Here is a 23590-nt window from a genome sequence, read left to right as displayed (position 1 = left end):
AGCAACATGGAAAAGCTGGATTGTCACGTTTTTACTCTACAATTTGATTAAAGTCAGGAGAATACCTAAGACATCAGGATTCTTAATTTTAGATACTGTGTGTGACATCTTTTTAGATTTCTCATAGAGGTCAGGTAACTTCTTTAGCTACAGTGGGATATGGAGTAGGTGTCCTTAATCTCTGTTCTTGTGTATAAGTCATTTGGCCAAGCAAGGTTCATTGGACCACGATTAAAAATTATCCTTTGATTACTCTCCAAGTGATTACTCTTTCTATAAAACTACTGGGATAAGAATCTAGTTTGTAGTGTTTCATCAGTGGAGAATGGGGCTGTGAGTCAAGCAACATCTTCCCTTTTTTTAGTAGGATTTGATTGTCATTACATTCTTACTTTTTTTGAAGCCATCTTACCTGAAAGATTAAGGCTGTTATTTCCCTTTTTCATTTAACACATGGGATCTAGGGTTATATTCAGCAGGTTCCATTGGTCATATCTTGTAGCAAGTATTCATTGCACGGCATTGCATGACAAAATACTTGGAAAGATTCTCCTAAGTTCTCAAAATAAAAACTAAAATGATAGTAACAATTTGTCAGTGAATTCTATTATTAATTAGTGCATTCTGTTTAAGTCCATTATTTTGGTAATTAGAAAATGTACAGGTCTTAGAGTCAGACAGCCTGTGTTCTCATTCTGGCTCTGCTGTGAAACCTTGACCACTTCTCTGCTTCAGCTTCTCACCTGTAAAATGTAGATAATAATTGATGTGTAATAGTCAGAATTCTTAGTTGTCAATGATCAAAATCCACTAAAACTGACTGAAGCAAAATAGCTTTTTATAAGCTTATATGAAAAGAACACAATTGAAGAAAAAATGCCCAGTTATTTCCAGAGACCTCAAGGACTAGGGGCTTTCTCATTCTCTTCCACTGTAGATGGGCTTTGCTCATGGGGTCTTTCCTCCCTTCGCAGTGTTTCTTCTCTAATCTCAAATTGGAAAAGGGCACTCATTAGACTTGCTTGCAGCACGTGTCCGTCTGTGGACCCGTCAGTGTTGCCTGGGATGGGGGCCTCTGACTCTCTGGGTCTGTGCCTCCTACACATACATCCCTGTGGTGGAGAGAATAACGTGATTGACGTTGGAGACCTGTGGTTCCTCAAAGGAGGGGAAATGCCACGTAGACACTGGTTCTTCCACATAGAGAGAATCTCTTAAGCTGTTCAGTATGCACAGACTCTGTTAAGGTGTTCAATTTAAAGCAGTTCTTACTACCAGCATCAGGATTTCTGCAGAAGGAGTTATGCCATTTTGTGACTTGAGCTACTCAGTGTGATTAATTTCTCACATTTCACTGATGAATCTTGGTCTTATCAAGATCTCATCCGATGGTGGCTCTATAGCATGTTGGTTGTGGGGAATTAAGAAACACTTAGCATTTCAGTGATACCATTTCTGGACTGGCCATGTCCTTCGTGGGACCAATTTTCATACAGGGAGGTTGTCACCTCATGCTCCTTTTCAGATCTGGTTAGGCCACTGAGTTATCCTTTATATTGGGTCCTGTGAACACTAGTAGGATACACGGAGAACTTAGAGTGGAAAGAGTAAGGGTTTTGGAGACACAGACTTCAGCTTTGCCACTTACTGTCTGTGTTAACCATGAACATATTTCCGTATCAGTTAGAGGTAAGAGTGCTTAGGATATTGAGTTGTTTGTGAGAATTGAAATGATATAGCACATATAGATTACTTAGTATGGTGCCTGGCATGATAAAATTGAAGCTAATGTGGTGATGATTTTGATCATTTAAATTTTGAGCAATTTTTTTTGTTCCAATTTCTGACCTTCGGGCAAAGATCTTCGCTTGGATCCCAGTCAAGACCTGCTAAACCCGAATGCCTGGCAGTGGGGTCTAGGAATCTATATTTTAGATGTGTGCTCCAGGGTATTGTTATAAAACCAAAGATTGAGTACCACTGATTTACCTGAGAATGACCACTATTTGTTCTTAGTAGAGAAATTATTCCCCCTCCTTGCAGTTATTTTTGAAGAAGAGAAGAGTTTTGGCAGTAAACAGTAAAGAAAGGTTAAATTACTTACTAAAGTCATTTTAATCTCTGCTTTGTTCATGCAGAGACATCTTATATAAAAACAATATTTTAGTTCATTGAAAATCATACTTAACATAGTTATAAAGTGCTTAGCACAAACTTAATAATTAATTAATTAAAATAATATTGTTCTATCCTTTTGGAGAGGAAAGTGATTAGGCTAATGACAAATAAGGAGTACTTTTGATTTAGAAATCCTATTTTGAAACATTAAGATTATTATCTATGTGTCTTATAGGTTGGTAGTACTTCCCTCCACATGTTGACTTGCATTTTTTTCAGTGTGTATACTGTGTGAAGTTTAAAATTTTTATGTATTCAAGATAGGCAGTTTCTTTCTTTATTGTTTTTGCTTTCTTCATGTGTAGAAAAACTTTCTGCCAGAGGGTTCCCCCCACCCCACCTTTTTTACATTTAAATTTTTCATCATTTTTTTGTTATTTTTTGGGGATATGGGGGTGGCTGTACAATGTAATGCCAGCTTATTTTTGAAATGGTTAGATAATTGTTCAGTGCCATTTGTATGTAAGCAGTCCTTTCCCCACCTCCTGAGTATTCGTGAAATTAGAGCTTTAAGAAAAAGAAGTGAAGACGTGACTTACAGCTAGAAAGTCAGTTGTCTGGAGACAGTTTTTGGTTGAAAATGAATGACCCAGGCACTGATCTTCAAATAAAGGCGATTGTCAGTGTCATGGGCATGGCTCCCATAAGGGGCTGTGGCCATCTCTGTTTCTCTGGCGCAGTCACCGCAGGTGTCCTGCCTCGCAGTTGCCCTGTTGGCTTGCAGCACTTCAGGCTTCCACATTCTTACACTGGATATGCCCAGACTTATCCCTCACTGTCAGTTGTGCACGGTTTTCACGAAAGCCTCCTGACAGTCGTGGACATTTTGATATGAAAAATACCTTGTCAGTTTAATTTAAAAGTATAAAAGACCTTCTGTTATCAGATTTAAGTCTACTTTAAGTTTGAGAACTGTTATTGTGGTGAGCATTATTATGTTAGATGCTCACTTTAATCCAGAGCATGAAATGTCTCAAATTTTGAAATATTTTTCAAGTACGTACTGACATTGTGGGGAATTTTTTGGCCAGGTTTTTTTGTTTGTTTTTACTTTTTACTTTTGAAATAAATATAAGGTCATATAGGAAGTTGCAGAGATATCCTATGTTCACTGTTTCCCTTGGTGGTAAAATCTTACATGAGCTTAGTGCAATACCACCATATCTGGAATATATATATGTATATACACATATATATATACACACACATATGTATATATGTATATACACATATATATATTCTGGAATATTCTGGAATATATATGTGTGTATGTGTGTGTATGTATGTGTGTATATATATGTATATATATATATATATATATATACATACACATATATATGTATGTATCAATATAGTTAGTGCACTATTATAACCCCAGAAATTGACGTTGTATATAACCCACAGGTCAATTTTCAGATGCCATCAGTTTTACATGTACTCGTGTGTATGTGTAGTTTTATACAATTTTTCACATATGTAGGTTCGTGTAACCACCCTGCAATCAGGATACAGAACTGTTTATCACCACAAAGATCCTTTGTGCTACCCCTGATCAATTTGCTTATAGACAAGCCACCTAGAGTTAGAAACATTCAGTCATACCAGATTTGAGGACGAGCCACAGTAAAGTTTTATTTCAATTTGATCCACAGTGAAAAAACTGCATTTGTGGACTTCACTGACTTTGGATGTCACTGTTTACTTAAGACATACCATTTACTCAGCTTCCAGTTTTGCTCCATTGAAAGTGTTTAGTAAACTCTTTGAATGTTGTACGATCTAATATTTCATTTCCAATAGTTCTAAGGAATAAAAGCAAAAGCAACTAATAACCAGAATTTGGAAAACTACCTTGACTTCTCTAGTATTTTTAAGTTTTATTTTCTTTTCCGGCCTGAAAGTATGAGTGCTAGTCTGCCTCCAGATTAGTTGCTTTCCCTAATTTATTGCTTGTAGCAACAGTTACTGGTATGTAATGAGTTTCTACTGTAGAACTTGATCTTTAAAACCAATTTTTCGTAAGTGAGAAAGAATGTAATTTGGGAGGTAAGAAACTTGAAATACATTATGTCACCTCTTGCCAGCGGTACCTCAGTGTTTTATGATTTTTTTTTTTAAATAGCAAGCAGCCTGTGTACTCACGAGTGCTTATGCTTTGTATTTCCATTAAAGAAATACAGAAAGAAAAACATCCCTTCTATAAACATATTTTCTGACATTAGATTATGGTCAAGAAACTTACCTAAAACTTGACTTTTCCCCTGCAGTTCCATCTGCATTAGTCACTCCTCAGTGATTACATGATCTAGCAATTCCACTGGTGGCTATATCCTCAAGAGAATTGGAAACATGTCCATAGAAAAATTGTGCATGAATATTCATAGAAGCATTATATATTAATAGCCCCAAACTGGAAAACAATTCAAATGCCTATCTTCTGATGAATGGATAAACAAAATGTGTATATCATCCATAAAATGGAATGTTATTGGCCATAAAAAGGAATGCAGTGTACTAATAAATGCTACAGTGGATGAATCTTGAAAATATGCTGAGTGAAAAGTCAGATTCAAAAAGCTGCATATTATATGTTTCCCTTTATGTGAAATTCTTAGAATAGGCACATCTATGGAGACAAAATAGATTCGCGGTTGCTTAGGGCTGGGGCTTGAGGAGTGCACGTTGAGGCAGAAAATGACATTATTACATAATTTCAAGCAATAACTTTTACAGAAAAATTTAATTAGGGAGTCATTTTCTTTGAGACTTTATTTTCCATTTCCATTTGATACGGTTGTAAGGTTTGACAGGGGGAGATGGAATAACCAGGTTAGTTATTTCCTTTTTGGAACAAAGGTACACTGTAGAGTTGATTATAAATAAATTGTGGATTTGTTGAAAGAAAGTGGTAATAATGTCTGTATCTGAAAGATAGTGATACCTGTTTGAACTGGTTTGTTGTGAGGCTTAAATGGATGTGAAAGCACTTAAATCTGAAAAGAACTCTGTTAGTTGTTACCACCGCCACTGAACCTGTCTATAGTATGAAATGCCAAACTTAAAAAACACGTAAGCCTGGGAGGGGAAAAACATAAATTTCCTGATCAAGTAATGTGTTTTACTAGTCTGCATACAGTTTCTTTTTCTGATTTATCAACCTTTTAAATTAAGATGTGTAACATTTTACCCTGTGCTTGAAAATAGTGTCCCTTTAAAAGAAAACGAAATTACTATGTAACTTTTCCCCATTGATTTTAAAATGGTCACTTTGTTGTTTATTATGCAGTAGTACACAGAATTACCTCTGCAGCATTTTAAAAACCACCAGTGCCGGAACCGGTTCTCAGAGGTTCTGATGTACGAGGCCTGGTGTGGGGCATTGACATTTGTGAGAGGTATGATCAAAGATCTTTGCAAATCTGAAATTTCATAGACCTTTCCTTGTAGAACAGTAACTTATAATTGAATCCATAGTGAGAACAAAGCTACATGATGATGGGACATGAGGTGACCTGGTTTAGTACCTGATCCTGCCTTCATACGTGCTTACTTTATTACCCAGGCCTCCACTGTAGTGAATGTCAAACTAGACTCTTGTTTGAAAAGGAATAACAAATGAAAAACATGCATTTTATAATGTGAGGCGTTGTTTTGTTTTTGTTCCAACCTGCAATCAAAGAAGAAAGAACACACTTAATCCTCCATTTTAGCTTGTGTAATACAGTGAAACTGAGATAATGTAGATAATGAAACTGAACCATGAATATCGGTATTATTTTTCAATTTAAAACACCATAGAGGTGTTTTTGAGGATTAATTTGAAAACATTTGAAGATCCTCTCTTCCTTTTCCACCAGCATTCATGGCATTTTAATTTCGCTTCAGGATAAGCAAATGTTTTGTTTGGCTGAAGTGGATTTTATCTAGGGGGAATCTATGTAGTCCGTGAAGGAAAATTTTAGATGTATTCCCTTACTTTTTGTGTTCTTAGGAGGGAGTTTTAATATATTAGGACAGTTTCTGACTAGAAAATGGGTTTCCAGTCTGTAGTATATATTCTACCCAAAGGTTTTAAAGTTCTATTTAAAATAATGATACCCTAAGTAAGAGAGAGATCAGTTTCCAAAAATTCTCATTACCATAGCAATATTGAATTTGCAAAATTGGATTTTCAGTTTTGGTGTTGTAAAATAGAATAGTAAGTTATATTATTTAGTAAGTTCCTTGTTTTAAACTGAAATACTCACAGAGGACTCTATTTCTGTCTTACTCTGTTAGGTGTAAAGATTTCTTCTCTCTGTGTTACTGGAATCCCTATTGGATGCTGCCCTCTGATGTTTGTGGAATGAACTGCTTTTGGGAAGCGACTTTTAGGTAGGCACTTAATATTTAATTGGTAGATCAGAGTAGGTAAGATTAGATAGTAGATAATAAATTTTTGACTGTAATAGGATGAAAAAATGTTTCTCTTCCAATAATTTAATATTATCATACAAGTAAATAATTCATTTTCTGATCAGATTTTCTATTCCTTTTTTCCTACCTTGTAGTTGTTATCTACACTATATGTAATTTTTCACATTTACTGCATATAAAATACTATTTTTATAGATGTTATTATGATAAACCATTGTTCTTAGGAGGATTTCTCATCTAATTTCGGTAACAAGTGATAAAATAATAAACAGGTGTTAAGGATAGACTTCCACTGACAGTTGCAGCCATATATGTACGATGTTAATTTAATTTAAAGCTGGTATACTGAAAATATATTCTGTAGGTGGATAGGAACAACTGGGGAAGGATTATGTTGGTTATTAACACAGAGATTGCATATTGGGAGGATAAAGATAAGTGTTTAATGCAGGAGCAAATGCGATGGCATTGTTTATTGACCTTTTAAGTTACTGAATAGTTTGGCTTTGTTCACTTCTCTAGATAAGGATTGGCTGACCTCTCAGGTCCCTTCCTGCTCTAACCTTCAGTGAAAGAAACAAGTATTGATAGGAATGTGATATCAGACTATCTCACTGAGAGAGTGGCAGGGGAGGATGAGGCAGCGGCCTGAAATGCCCATCCTAAGAGTAAAAACAGCTTTTCTTTTTTTATAATTGAGAGTAAAAACAGCTTTTCTTTTTTATAAAAAAAGAGCCATCTACTTTTACTGTGTCTTTGTGATTCATTTAAATTTCAATTCTATTCATTCAATTTCCCAGGCACAGTGTTGGTTCCAAATACCAGACTCCGAGTCTGGTTAAGGAGGCTCCGTCCTTCTGGGGCTTCACACTAATAAACCTGAGATTATAATAGAGTGTGACGTATTGTAGCTATGATGATGGGAGAAACAGGTGAGTCATCAGGTGGGATCATCTGAAGTCATCTAGGACAGCTTCCTGGAGAGAGCGAGTACCTGACAAACAGGAAATTAGCCAGGCTCAAAGACAGGAGGTGAAGTATTCCACATGGGGAAATCTGCGTTTTTAATATATGTTAGTAGCATATATTTTAAAATTCTTGTATTTCCAATATATTATGCATTCCATGAATAACTGGGAGGGAATAGTTGAAATCAGATGTGCTAATTATATCTTTTAGCTATGGAAAAGATTGAGTGATTGAAATTATAATATGGATCAGTCAAATCAGATTATTCAGACTTAAAAATAATCTAACTCCTTTTAAAGTCTTACACTTCAGTTTGTTTATAATTTTGGAGAATCGGGGCTCAGTATTTTTCATTCTTCCAAAAGTTTGCTAGTAAATAGAATATTGACAAGCACCGCTTTGCTATCTCCAGCCTTGTGACGTACATCTACTCACTCTAGAAGCTGGGTAAGCTTGAAAACTTTCGTATACTCTGATTTATACAACCCAGACGCTTTTGTAAGTTATGGCATCTTCCCTCCTCCTCTACTGCCAGGGTTAGCCTAGGGAAGCTGACCTAGTGTGAATCCTGGAGCCTCTGCTTATTACTCCTTTTGTTTTGGCTTCTCCAACTCATTCCTTTCCTAATGCTCCCAAATGTTCCCTGGAAGGAAATGATGTGGATAAATACATAATATGGGTGCTTGTTGTTCTCCTAAATTTGAGATTTTAAAAGTTATACTTCTCTGCTATACTATACTCTCAACTTGTAATCTTGAATTCAGAGTATATACCTGCGATCATTTTATTTTTCAGAACTTAGGATCCCTCACATTTACTCACTTTGTTCAACCATGCAGCCAAGCCAAAATGCCACACAATTGCCATAGCATTCTCACCCTCCATTTCAGTATTTACTCTTAAGTAATGCCTCATTTTGCCTGACTCGGAGAGCTTGTCTGCCCACCTCCTTACTTCAAAGAAGTAAAATTTCTTTGAAAGTCCCCTTTGCTGCCACCTTAGGTCTCAGTGGGCACTTTGCCTGGCATCAGTGGGCACTTAGCTGGCACCGTGTTCTTCCCAGCTTTCCCAACTTGAATTCTTTATATAATTTTATTTTGATCGAAGCTTACTTGGGGGGATTATTTCCTCCCAATTAATTTATTGTGCAATGAACATAAAATAACATAAAAAAGAAAAATTTTGTCAGCACCTATCCACAGCGTTTTCACGGTTGATGTATATATGCTTTTAGTAATCGTATCTGCACTGAGTCATCTACTTGTCAGAATGCTCACATCTCTTCAGTCTCTTCTGTCCTTGAAACAAAACCAAACACAAAATCCCTATGGCAGCTTGGTTTCAGCCCTTTATCCTTCGAGCATTCTTGTTTACTCTGTTTCTTTTCACAAGCAGACTTCTTGTAAGAGTATCTACTGGCTTTATTTCCTTAAACAAACCAACAGACCAGCCCTTCACTCCTCACCCCACTATGGGCAGCGCCTGCCATGACTAAAAACCCTCGCTCTCGTTGAAGTCACCTCTGACCTCTGACTTGTTCTTGGACACTGGTTGCCACTTCCTCTTTCTTTCAGTTCTGTCAGTCTCTGGCTCTGGAGACCAGTGTCTCTTAGCTCTTTGATCTCTCTGCTCCTGGACTCCTTTCACTGTTCCTGACTTCTAAATATTGACATTCCTCAGGACTCTGCTTTTTTCTCTCTCCATTGAGGATAACTGATCGCTCCAATCCAGAGCTCTTTTCTTTGCTCCAGAACTGTATTTCCAGCTGCATGTTGGTCATTTTTACCTTGCCGATTCAGATGCCTCAGACACTCTTGTTCAAACCTAAATTCATGGTCTGGCTCCTCACACTTTCCCTTGTTTGTTTCTTGGTTTATGACTGACTTTCCACATGTCGGTCCACAGTGACTTTTCTGACCGGTTTCCTGTCACTGGCGCTCCTGACCGCCGTTTCCTTCCTGTTTCCTTAACTACCATGCTCATCACGTCTTATCCAGCTAGTGTGAGCTCCCTTCCCTGCCCCCTGCTCCTCCCTTCTCTGTATCCTCTGTGTTGTTATTGCACCTACCCGACCTATTGTGGTTTTGAATCTTTCTCTACTGCTAGATTGCTGACTTTGTAGATGGATACCATGCGACCTTCAGCACATAAGCCCTGTGCCTAGCAAGGTGCTTGGCAACCAGCAAGCAACTAATGATTTTCCCCAGCACTTTCAGGCTAAGTTAAATGTTTGTGTCGGAAGCTTCCTTAGCATCTTGATTTTTTTTTTTCTGTTTAAGCAATTACCATGACTTCTGATGAAATCTCTTACAATTCTATCTTTTCACAATAAGCTGTCAATTGTGTGAGGTCAGGATTGTGGCTTTCTTGCTTATCCGTGGTGTCTAGCATATGAAAGGTCCAATACTCATTAAAAAGAAGTAATTGTACCATTACATTATATTCTAAAAATTATACAGAATTAAGCCTGCACCACCATTGTGTAAATGTACTGGTATCACCATAACCTTAGTATTACCGGGGCTTATAGTTTTCCCACTTATTTGGATCAAATGATAGCTTATTACTGATTTATATTTTGTTGATTATTTGTTGGACATGTTTTCATATGTGTTTAGCTTTTAAATCTTTTCTGTATTGATATTCTGCCTATTGGTTTTTTAGTGCTTATTTTATGAACTCTTAGAAATACATGTTCTGGTTTTGCCATTGATTACAAATATTTTCCTAATTTGTTTCAATTTTAATTTTAGTTATTTTTTCATTACACAATCTCTTAATGTTAGTATTATTATAAATATTCTGTTTTTATATATTAATTTTTCTGTTAATATGACTTGAGCTTTTAAAATATTTAATCTTTCTCTTTATGGTGGGAATTGATTTTCAGTTCATGGAGTCTATGGTTATAGGTAAATTTAATGTTACCTGTCTTCTGTTGGGTGGTCACATGCTAGTTTTAAGAGATATATTTTTACAGATTATTTTAAATTGTATTTTAGTAGTTAATGCTTATATTTAATATAGAATTTTTAGATTTTCTTTTCTATGCTTTGCATAACATCCTGAAGTTTTTTTAAAATATTGCATTTTGTTTCAAAAGTGATTTAAATACAACTCTTTCAAGTAGTTTTGTCTAGTATGATAATTCAGCACAACTCTTTTTTACTAGTAACAGGAAAAACATTTTTTTAACCTATACATTAAGGAAACGATCATTAGTGTTTCTGTAGATAGTTTTCTATTTTGTTCAACTACAAGTTTTTAAAGATAAGTTCATGGTAGTTATTTTTAGTTTGGAGAAATTGTTATCAGAAATTTAGTTTGTTTTGTTTGATTTTACAAGGTGTGATCAGAAAAATACGATGAATGTTTAAATTAAAACATAGGTCTGTGGAAAATAGGTTTGACTTTAAAATGTCCTTCTGGATAACATTTCTTTAAACCTACACGGACTTTTATCTTATTCACACTGTAATTAAAATACAGCACATTTTTACAGAGCCTGACAAGATTATGCCATTCAGTTGTGACCAAAATTACTTGAATGGCTACTTTGCTGTGACTTCGTAGAAGGTTTTAGTTATCCCTTCCTCTAGTGTAGAAGCTTACTTTAGATTTCTTCCAGTTGCAATTATTTCCTGTCCTTGGGGATCTAGGGACAGGCTGGTGGGCAGAGACATCTTAAAGAATGTTTCATCCTGTCAGTTTAAATGGAGTCTGTACTGTATATAATGCTTTTGCTAAGAAGAAAAGCAAATGCGCTGTAGGTGACAGTACTCCTTCCATAGAAATTGGTGGAAGGAGTGACGGCGGTGTGACTAAAACAAGTCTTGCTAAAATGCCTGGGAGGAGGAGTCCCTGGGAGTGATTTTAGAAATTTTTTTTTTCTTGAAGAACATTTGCCTTATTTTTCTTAAGAAAGTTTATTATACTTCTTGTCTCCATATAGAGAGAATTCTATGCATGACTGCTATGGCCTACTTTTAAAATTTCTTGGCTTTTAGCTTTGGGGCAGGATGTAGTTATAGCCAATTAAACAACCTGAGCCCATTACAGATTCTCAAGTCTTGGTTCTTTAATGAGGGATTTTATACCATCGTGAGAAGTAGGATCTGGAGGCATTTACTGCAAAGACAAGATAATTTAGAGCTCTGTGAAACTGCTGTGTGTCCTCACTGCCTTTTCTTTTACTGTGTCATTGTGAATTCCACTGCTTTGAGGTGAACTGGGTTCTCATCCCCTTGTCATAGGTATAGAAAGCATAGTTGTCTAGTCTTCCCTCTGATAGGATTTTCATGTTCTAAACTGAGGGGCTCAAACAAAAGAGGGAAATGGACAGAGGGTACAGACAAGGAAGAAGGTACTGCTTCTTTCTAATTGCTGTCAGTGGAAAAGAACAGAGCTTTAAAAAAGACCCAAGCTTATGCTAACACCAGGTACATATGGGAAAAAAATGGCACGGCGGGTGGATGGGAAAAGGATAAATTCTGTGGTAACTAACAAATGGTGCTTGCACAGTTGGATAACCATGTGCAAAATTTGTCATTGTACCCTACCTCAAACCATAAAATTCAATTTCTGGTAGATTAATCTAAATTTTAAAGACAAAATATATACCTAATATTATATCTTAATTTAATGATAATCCTAATACTTTGATGAAAATTATCACCATTGCTGGAATAGTAAATACACTTCTTGCAAGAACACCATTTTATATGTATCTTCTCCATTTAATACCATTAACAAAGTGGTGTAATAATATTTAACTTTATGTATTATCTGAGGGAGGTTCTTTTTTCCCTTAAAAAATACATATATTTTTAAAGAATCTCATCCATAGAATAATTGGCTCGTTAGCCAGAACAGAGGGCGAGTTCTCGCGGTATTGACGAGTGTAAGGTTCAGCCTTGAAGTAGAGGGATCTGGGAAGCAAATGACTCCTATGTTTTCCAGGAGATCGTAATTTGGCTGAAGAGTTTTTCTGTTCCTCTGCTGAAAGCTGACAATTAGCCAGTAATTGTGCATGTGAAAGATGTACCATGTAAGAGACACCCATTTTCAGGCCTAAGGTACCCAATCAGACCAGACAAGCATCACTTTCATCTGCTCTGTGAAATATCCCTTAGCAAAAAAAAAAACACCAAGCCTGTTAATAAGAAGGACTAGATCCACAATAAAAGCAGGATTCAGACTTAATTTTCTATCCTATTAATATGAAAAATTCCAAATGTTTAATGTTAAAACATTAAACTGTATGAATTTGATATTCAAGTATGTTTTCTACAGTCAGTTGTTTGTGTTAAGTATTATTGAGTATTTTTTCTCCTTTCTGGTGTCCTGGGTGGTTGAGGGATTACCCATGAGCAAGATCAAGCTTTTCCTCAGAAAATGGTTTTGGGACCTCTGTAACATGTGGACAGATGAATACTCAGGATTCCAAAGTCCTATGCTAAGGAACATATCTACAGTAATTTTAGCTTGTAAATTGAAGAGAAATGATTAATCACCCATCCCTGCTACTGCAAATCTCAGTAATGTTTACATAAAACTATTAATGTTAAATAATGTAATTTCTAATCTTCGTATATTTTACAAAAAGGATCTCTAAGCTAAAATTGAGTTAAAGTCAAATTTGTATGTTTTTAGTTTGGAATGTTTGTATTTTATAATACTTTAATATGTTATTAGTTTGTTTGATGTTGTTTTCCATTCTTACATTCCTTTAGCTGTCAGTTCCAAAAATATTATTTTATGCCATAATTACAGATGAGATCTTTATATTGTAAATACGTTATATAGCCTAGGCCAATAACTTGGGTTTAGAGAATCTTTCCTTCCAAAATTACATAACAGTGTTTGACTAGTATATTTTAGACTACCTCAGAAATTTTATGTTTCACTGATTACTTGATAAATGAATGTAGTCAGTGAGAAAAGTTATGTAAAGGAAACTTTTCTTGTAATCAGCATGGTTGAAGATTGGATATATCTTCATGAAATATTTGTAGATGAATTTATGTCTGTGTTTGCTTCAAAACGATCCATTGTTTAGTGAAAGGGGATGCGGGCAGAGGTTTTAGATGAAATAAGAATACTTTTGAATGGATAATTGTTACAGCAGGGACATGGGTACATGGGGATCTTTTGTTGTATTCTCTCTACTTTTATGTTTTTGAGATTTTTTTTTAAATAAAAAAAATTTTAAAACTTGAAGTCTTAAATCAGTAATGTTCCCTTTCTCAATTGGGGGGTTTCCTTGAGAGAATTAAGCCCTAATGCCCCAACACATCTAGTGTGAGTAATGAATTAACTTCTCTCCTGTGAATCTAGAAGGTTGCTAGTTATGTATCATTCTTGGGAGAGTTGAGAAAGTAGGCCTTTGTGTTTCGTAGTGGAACGTTGGCTGAGAAAGGCTGGTTGAGGGTATAGAAATAGATGATTGATTCAGCATTGTGCTGTTTTGCAATATGATGTTTCTTTGCTTTTTAAATAGAAATTTTGAACTTTGGTTTTTGAACATGGTCAAAATACCATTTTGTTAACATGTTACCTTATACTAAAACTGTTGGAAAATGTGGTCTTCTTTTCTATTAGGTATAGTCTGAAAATACAGCCTATTGAGAGCATGCACCTAGCAGTAGTTGCCTGCGGTGAAAGACTGGAAGAAACTATCACCATGTTGAAGTCAGCTATCATTTTCAGCATCAAACCTCTTCAGTTCCATATTTTTGCTGAAGATCAACTACATGATAGTTTTAAAGGCATAGTAAGTATTTGAGACTTAAGACTGAGAGTTGAATGTTTAATGGTGTACTATAATAGAATGTTATTTTATTCCTTCATTGAACAAAAATATTTGTCTGTAACTCTGCCCTCGTAGAGTGGGGAGTATTCCCTGCTACCACTTCGATCTGAGAGCCCAGATCTAGGGTGTAAGAGAAAGGTTTGTTTTTGAACAGGAGAAGACTATTTCAAGTCCTGTGCCCGTTATGGAGGTTTTAATTTACTGACTATAGTTCCAAGATGTTTTGACTGAGGAGTCCTATGATTTAATTTTGTTCTCATCCTTGGCTTGGGAGTGCCTCAATCAAAGTGTGCATTTTTAATTCTGTTTAACTCTTAGATGACAATATGGAGGGAAGTGGCTTCTTGCTCTGATAAGAAAGTTCTTTATTTTGGTTTGGTATTAGTTATAATCAATTTGGTTCCAGTGGCAGAAAACCCCAAATAATAGTGGCTTAAATAAGATAGAAGTTTACTTCTCTCTCACATAAAAGTAGGCAGTCTGCAGTGTACTTGTAAGGCAGCTCCACTCCTTCAGGGACTCTGGCTTCTTCTCTCTTGTGGCTGAGCTCCCTTTAATATAAGGCTTCTACCTCATGGTCCTATATGGCTGCTCAAGCTCCAGTTATCACATCCATATTCTAGCCAACATAAGGGAGGAAGAAGTGAAGAGGGCAGTCTCCTCCGTCCCTGTTTGGACACTTTGCAGAAATTGCATATGACGTTCCTACCACTATTTCATTGGTCTGACTTAGTCATGTGACTGTACTTAGCTGTTTGTGAGGATTGAAAATACACTCTTTGATTGGGGCAGCCATGTAACCTCCTTAACAAAAGACATTATTGCTATGCAAGAAAAGAACAGAATATAGATATGGGGGGGAAACATATAAGAAAAAGAAAATTCACCTGAACTCTCACTACCTTGTATTCTGAGATGCTGGTAAAGATGATGATAATGATTATTCCCACCCCTTCCACCCCATCTACACTAAATCAATCTTTCACACTGATTTGGATATGTATGCTTCGTCTAACTATATAGAAAAAAATGTAGGTGATTTTTTTTTTAAGTTAAATTAGTTCATTTTATACATCAGGTGAAAAATACTACTTGTGACCTAAAGCCTTTTAGTTTTCTGCCAAAATCTTTGATTTCAAGAGATAAGTTTTACTTATTGTTTTAAAATATTTTCATATATGTGTGTGTGTGTGTGTGTGTGTGTGTGTGTGTGTGTGTATATATATATACATATACATATACATATACGTGTGTGTATATATATATATATATTTTAAACTTTTAAATTTATTTTAAGTGTGTTTTTTCAGGACCCATCAGCTCCAAGTCAAGTAGTTGTTTCAATCTAGTTGTGGAGGGTGCAGCTCACAGTGGCCCAGGTGGGGAATTGAACTAGCAACCTTGTTAAGAGCACCGCGCTCTATCCAACTGAGCTAACCGGCCGCCCCAGTATCTATATTTTTTATATGAGCTTTGGTGATCTTGATCTCTTTGTCTGGATTGTTTTCTAAAATATTAACTGAGGAATTAATCTTATCCAAATAGTTCAGAGGATAACAACAAACTGCTACTGACTGTGGAAACCTTTGAAAATGTAGTACGAAAAAGTAAAATAAGTAAAAAATTCATTGATTCATCTTATATGCAGTCTCTTTGTTGTGTTCGTATATTGCTGAGTTATTGCTTATGTAACATATATTGCATTTTAAACTTAGTTTTTTATAGTCAGCTGAGAATGTTTGGTTTTGCTTTTGATGAGAGTATCAAGTATTTTATGGAACATGTTTTTATTGCAAAGAAGAAGACTAAGTATTAGAATGTTAAATAAAATATGATGAAGATTTCATTTTGAAGTTAGTACTGAAATTGATTTTTAAGCGATTTATAAATTGCACAGAGAAAACACAATGCTAGTGTTTTAAACTAATTAATAGAGACATCAAAGTAGAGTGTTGGAAGTAAAGATATTCCCTTAAACTATGTTGGAAGGCATTAATGTTTTAGAAAATTACTTGAACAGTCGTAATTCACAAAGAGAACATAACATCTTCAGCCTGTTACATAAACTACTTAGTTTTCATCCTCCCCCATAGATTATCAATGCTCTGTAGGAAATTTGAATCAACAATGCTGTTGAAGCAACAATGATAGGTAATACTTAAACTGAATTTGAAGCAAGTCAGTGTCTTGAAATGCATACAGAATACTAAAGAGTAAATGTATTCATTATAGATTTCAGATCTGTTTTGTTTTTTGTAATGATTTTTTAGAAGTTAGCATTGGGTATAAATTTATTAGAATGCTTTATCATCAAGAATATGCATATTAAAAGTACGTAGATAGACAAATATCTTCTAATCAGTTTCATATACATACTATGGTAATAAAATTAGTGCTTAATTTTTCTGAGTTTAATTTGTTTAGGGATTGAGAAGATTTATACATCAGATAAAGTTGAGGGAGATGTACAACCTGCAAGGCTCTTTCAACTTTCTGATTTTGTGATTAATATCATTATAATTTTAATTGTGCCTCCAATCTTTGTGGTGGAGTCTTTCTAGTATATTACTATAATTTTAAGATTTTGAAAGAAAACAATATGGAGAAAGAAGACTGACTTTCTTTTAACTGTGTATATCATAAAATGTATAATATCTTAATTTTCAGCTTTTTAAAAAATAATCTGTTGGTTTATGATTTTACAGAGAAAATTGAAATAAATCTAAACTGAGTTTTTCTTTTATATTTTTCAGCTTGACAGCTGGTCATTTCTACAAACATTTAACTATTCATTATACCCAATAACTTTTCCAAGTGAGAATGCAGCAGAGTGGAAAAAGCTCTTTAAACCATGTGCTTCCCAGAGATTGTTCTTGCCTGTAAGTTTTTTCCCCAGTGTTTTTTCTTTCCTTCTTTTTTTTTTTTTGACTCTTGCTTTTACACACATGGATTAATGAAGAGTTATCTATAAATCCATTTAATAAACACACACACACACACACACAAACACACACACGATTCCCGATTAGGGGGAATCCCTTCCCATAGAACAAATAAAAGCTATGATAGAAACCTCTGTTAAAATGAAAAATGTAAGTGGTTCTATTGAAATACTGTTTCCTACATTTTCACTTACTCAGTTGCTATAAACTTTTAGTTCTAGGAAGGAACAGAGGTTGTCAGATTTTAATGGAGCCAGGTCTGTTGCCAGGAGAAAGGCATGAGAGTATCACCTTCAAGTTGCAGACTACGTTTATAAGTTGGGAAGTGAAGCAGATTGCATCATTAAGTCACCATTTTTGTCTTATACTAAGCCAGTTTACTTCTTCTAACTGATATTTTAACACAGACACAAAATTTAAAGCATGTGAACTTAAGAGGGACGTAGGAACATTCATTCAATGGGGCTGTCCTTTGGTGATATACTCTATTATTGTTATTGTTATTTTTAATCTAAAAATATTCAGAGGGAAGGTTACCTGTTTCATTTTGAATTGATTTCACTCACAGTTTTGAATTTCACAGTAGTTAAGTTAGGACCACTATAATGTTTAAAATAGTTATAGCAGTAGAAATACTGTATTTAAGAAGCTCTGAAGTTTCTGGGAAGTATACATATTATGGGGAAGAAACTGCAATTACTTGTTATTAAGTGGATTAAGGCAGTTCTTAGCATACTAAGAACATAGTTTACGGAATCCAGGATGTCAGTAAGAGTGATAGTTATAATTTTCACAGCTGAGTCTGCCTAACCAGTATCTTTGTGTTGCTGTGCGTAAAAAATTTGGATCCCAGGATTTTTCTCACTCTCCACTTCTATTGTAAGAAGCACCCAAATAAGGGATTGAGATAGGAAAAAGTTTAAGAAGTTGCAGATACTTCATGTAGGCTTTATAAATTAAAAAAAAGAAAAAATATGTTGAATCATTGCAGTATTAGTCATTTAATTAATAATTTGGGTGTCTTTTTTTTTGCTAAGAATCTGTACTGAAGTGCTGGGTATATAGGAATGATTGGAACAGACAGGTTTCTTGTTTTTATAGAGCTTATTGTCTGATGTGGGAGACAGACATTAAACAAACACAATATGACATTAAATAAACACAAATATGTTACTGAAGAAACAGTGAGTGCTGAAAGGAGTGTGAGGTTGCATCCATTTATCTTCCGTTCTGCATTATTAGCACATTTAATTGTTGATGTTGTGATATGAAATTTGTGCGATCATTTAGATGTAATCTGGTTAAATTCCTAAATGGAATTTGAAATACTAAAGTAAAATGCTTGAAACTTAATCAAATTGTCCTCAAACCTCACTGTTACTTCTGTATCTTTTTTATCAGAATTTAAGTAAATCGATACTTTATTTTTCTAAGTTATAAACTTTTTTTCCCCACTGAGTTTCTCCTCCTTTAAAAATAGATGGATAAAAAGAACTGAGGTAAGCCCTGCCAATTCCTCCTTCCCCCAAAAGGAACCATAGAAAAATGCTGATGTGGTTGTTATTTAACCTTATGTCTGATCTTCAGTTGGCAGTGGCTCCTGGCAGTGAACTTAGAGCTTTATGCAGTGTCTTTCTAGTCTGCAACAATACAGTAATCTATAGACCTACATTGTATCAAGGTAACGAAGCAGAATGTTGATATAAAAACAATTCCCTGTATTCTCCTACTCCCTACAAAAGAGAGAGACATACAGACACATACACACATAACCTTTTAATTGGGGTCTTTGAACAAGTGAAACTTCCCTTCAGGCGCTGCAGCAACCATCAGATTTTTTTTTCCTTCCCCTCAGCCTGATATTAAATCAGTTGGCAGGGGGAATGGGATGATTTCAGCCTCCTAGCTGCTCGTTAAGGTAATGGCTTAACCTTAGCTGCAGGACAAGATAGCATCTTTGAAAAGGAGCAGAATGAGGCTCAAGCTCTTGTTTTCATTATATTTTTAATAAAAAGGTTTAGGTTACCTAATTATTGAGTTTTACTAATATACTGGGATAGGCAGTAAATTTAAATTTGCAGGAGTCAGATTAGTCTAAAGTTTACAGGTAAGGCAGAAATAAAAAAAATTATCCTTGAAAACCCCTGGAGAAGACATTAAAGATTGAACATGTCTCAGAAAGTAACAATATAGCCAGTCTTTCTTCCAAGACAAGTCTTGTCTTCACCCTTGCTAAGTGTGTGCACACTTTCTTCGATTTGTTGAGGAACAATAAGCACAGAAATAAGAGGATGGACTCTGGAGCTGGGTGGTGTGGGTTCCAATTTTGGCTTTCCCATTTCATAGTTGAAACCAAAATGATGTAAAGGTGCCAGTCGATGTTACAGGCTAAGAGAACAAGTTCAGATCTTCATTTGTTTGGTTTATTTCTATATTTATCACAAGAAATTAAGATTCGAGATATAAATTCATCTAAGTTAATTTTTTTTTCCATTATGAGAAACTTTCCTCCCTAATCTTGGAGGATATTGCTTTTATTTTATTCTTCCACTTGTTAGTTTTGAGTTTATGTTCTGATTTGCTTTTATAGCTTTTCTTCTCTAAAGTTAATAAAAATGATTAGCATAGTATCTCTATATGCTGTTATAAAAAATGACAGATTTAGGAAAAATTGCTCTACTTTAAAAAGTTCATGTAAATTAGCTTATCTCTTAGGCATTTCTTTTATAATTAAAGCCTCTTATGTTTTATATTAAATGAATAGAATTATAGTTAATAATTCAAATATCTCTGCTCCTAGTTAATCCTGAAAGAAGTTGACTCACTATTGTATGTCGACACTGACATCCTTTTTTTACGACCCGTTGATGATATTTGGTCTTTACTAAAGAAATTTAATTCCACACAAATTGCTGCAATGGCACCAGAACATGAAGAGCCTCGAATAGGATGGTATAATCGCTTTGCCAGACATCCATACTATGGGAAAACTGGAATAAACTCTGGAGTTATGTTGATGAACATGACTAGAATGAGAAGGAAGTATTTCAAGGTAAGTCACTGATACAGGTAGTTGGTTAACATTTCTGTACTTTTCTTCCAAATTGTTTGGTTTACGATTTAATTTTGCTTTATTAAAAACTAGCTTGAACTATTTGGAATTTTTCCATTTATCTAAAATAATTGATGACATGTGTATTCTTAGTATTTTGCTTATTGGAGCATTACAGTAGGTCAAATCAGAGGGCATAACAATGAAGTAAAATAACAGTGCACTAGGTAGCAAACATCATCTGCCTAGATGGTTATTCCAGGCAGTCGTTGCCATTTTGTAGTTGTGCAGCCATAGAATACTTGAATCTAAAGTATGATATGTCTTAGGGAACGCAGAGTCATGGTTCAGACTCTGGAGGCTGCGGGCTTGGTTCAAACTCTGGGACCTTTGAACATCTCTGAGCTTTAGTTTTCTCGTCTGTGAAATGAGGATGACAACAGTACCTACGTCACAGGGCTATTGGAGGATGAAATTAGAACAGCAGCTAATACATTGTAAATGTACGGAGTGTGGCACACAGTAAACACTTAAATATTAGCTAAGAACAGTGACTTCTGAAACACCCCTATGTTCTTACTGGTTATCCCTTTACAGCTAGTTAGGACTAAAGTAAATATTAAGGGATATTGCGTCTTTTATGTTGTGAGTATATATGTATGTTTGTATATGTATATATTTGTCAGATATTTTTCTTATGGCTTCTGGTGGACCAGAATTTACACCATTATTTATTACTCCTTTCTATGTGATTTAAATCTTTGCTTCATTTAGAGTTGTTCCCTTTCATCTTTGGTTTAGGCAGCAGTACTGCTTGTAGCCATCACATTCACATATCCCAAGATTTCAATCTTAGGGCAGTTGGTACCCATCACTCTTATCTTCTGTAGATCTAGTAAACAGGGTTTTTTTCCGCTTTCCCATTTTCTGAACCTTTCTGAGATCTTGATTTCATTTTAATTTTGTCTCCCACAATGGAATACATTAATGAAACTAGTATATCTTGTGCTCTTGCTTAACAGTGAACATCTTTCTTTAAGTATCCAATTTAATATATCTTGAGTTTCAAAATGTCATGTACCGAAAAGTTTTACTAAATAAAACAGGTATACCATGAGTTTTCTATCTTTTCTGATTGTTAGACTATGTATAGTAAATATTATACCAGAAGATGGTGCTGTAAGATTATCTGCTAAGGAATAATGTGACTTCTCAGAACTCTTCATTTGAAATTCACAGAATTATGAGAAGTTTAGTGTTGCAAAGAACCTTAGAGATAATTTAGTGTAACATCATTCGATTTTTAAAAAATTTCAAAATACAATTATATAGTTCAAATCTATGATTATTTTTTGCTTACCTTTTACTTATTTAAATGTCATTCTTAAGTACTTTAACAGTTTCTCCCCTTTCCCTTTTCTGTTTGTGTATGGCATGTTCTAAACCAGCTAGAGATATAGATACAGGAGATGAAATAATTTTTAAACTTTCAGATTTTTGTTTTGTGGATTAATGACTCAATGAAGAAAAATATGAGGGGCATTATTGTACATTAATTCAGTAGGTGTAGTTTAGCTCACACCTACTGTTTCTGTGTTCCAAGCAACCCTACTGTTGCATGTTGGGAACAACGCAGATTTGCTTTGTTTTCAAATATTATTACATTTATGATTGCTAAGATGTTACTACAAAATTTATTTATTTTTTAATTCCTTTTTCATATATCTTTATTTGTTTTCCAGACTATATCTGTAGCAAACATGGCCTTTTTTCCCCCCAACTGATTCTACGATTCCTGGCACAGATCTTAAAACTTAGGGCTCTTGTCATATAACTGAATTACTGAGAGTAATAACTTTCCCAACTGTTTCATATAGATCAGTGAATATTGTTCCATTGTTCTTGTCACATGAAGACTGTAAAGCTACCCATTTATGATGATAGCCATGATTTAAATTTTTACTGCTTTGCTGTCTCCCAATACATACCACTCAAGACTGTTCAGTTCCAACCTGATGTATTATACTTACATATATTAAAAATTAACATAGTAAAATTCAACTTTTTTGTATTTTTGTTTTTCGTAATACTTGATAGACAATGATAGAACTCTGGTTAAACTTTTGCTTTGTATTGTGTGTTATGATTGTATGTGCAGTGCTGAATCCCTATTAGTATATTTCTTACCCATTTTCTATTTATTAGAAAACAAACCAAAGAATATAAATAAGGCGTCTTGAGAATCCTTCCCTTGTATGTTTACTGTACCCTGTTCATGTCTTGCCAAATATTACTTTGCAAAGTAGTTTTTGTCTGTTTTCTCCACCTATTGAGGGCAGGGTGTGTCTTTTGTACAGCTTTGTATTCAGAATATTTAGCATGGTATCTGGCATAAAGTGACAACTCAATAGGGAATTAGCAGCAGAAGACAGATGAAAGTTTTAGAAACCGGCCCATTAATGAATTATTGAAAACAATGGAAAAGAGAACACTTACTATGAGGTGGACATAATGGTTGTTTTTACATATTTGAAAGATGTATGTGGTGGAGGACTTTTATTGTGTTACATATATACTACAGCTTATGAGAGCAGAGTATCCGTAAACATCTTACCAAAAGGGATAGAACTTTTCAGAGATTAGTGGAGTAACTAATCTTTGGGAATTGATGTGTTTCAATTTCTAGCATTGTTGGAACATAATATGAATAGCCACCTGTCAATTTTATATTTATGTATAAGATAGACTGATAATGAGCCTATTTTCAAAAGCATACACAATTCTAAAAATTAAACTAATTGATCTTAATACAATACACATGCGTTTGGTAGTAGGTTTGCTGAACTTAGTAAATTAGAACTACATTTTTTAAAATAACAGAACTAAATCATGCTTACAAAAATTTAAACAATTCTTTTTATGTGGAGTAAAAAGACAAGTCCCCTCTTTACATACCATTGTCCTCAGTTTCATTTCTTTGCCCAATGAGGTAAACTTTGCTATGTACCATATTCTTCAGACCCTTTTAAAAATGTATTTTGAAACTCATACACGTGTACATTAGCACTTATATATAGGATCTTTTTATATATCTTCATCTTGCCTTTTTTATTTAGTAAATATATAATTGACTGCTTTTTATGTCATCATACATAGTTTGACTCATTTTTAATGTGTGTACGATATTAGGAGAATGGATAATTTGGTTTTTATTTGTTATGT

The 23590-nt window shown here is 34.7% G+C and overlaps 1 protein-coding gene across 2 annotated transcripts in view; it reads left to right on the top strand.

The window, feature by feature from the left end:
• GXYLT1 (glucoside xylosyltransferase 1) overlaps nucleotides 1-23590 on the top strand; it is a 40440-nt gene that overhangs the window by 2045 nt on the left and 14805 nt on the right. Inside the window, exons 2-5 of one of the 2 annotated variants that reach the window (XM_033118375.1) lie at nucleotides 6457-6552; nucleotides 14164-14335; nucleotides 17128-17253; nucleotides 20117-20368. In XM_033118375.1, the coding sequence (XP_032974266.1) occupies nucleotides 6457-6552; nucleotides 14164-14335; nucleotides 17128-17253; nucleotides 20117-20368 (646 nt within the window). The remainder of the gene's footprint in view (nucleotides 1-6456; nucleotides 6553-14163; nucleotides 14336-17127; nucleotides 17254-20116; nucleotides 20369-23590) is intronic. The other variant, XM_033118376.1, reaches the window with a different exon arrangement.

This window comes from Rhinolophus ferrumequinum, chromosome 10, assembly GCF_004115265.2.
Source record: "Rhinolophus ferrumequinum isolate MPI-CBG mRhiFer1 chromosome 10, mRhiFer1_v1.p, whole genome shotgun sequence".
NCBI lineage: Eukaryota > Metazoa > Chordata > Mammalia > Chiroptera > Rhinolophidae > Rhinolophus > Rhinolophus ferrumequinum.
Note: the sequence above shows the minus strand (reverse complement) of the source record. Positions and strands in the feature narration are given on the sequence as shown.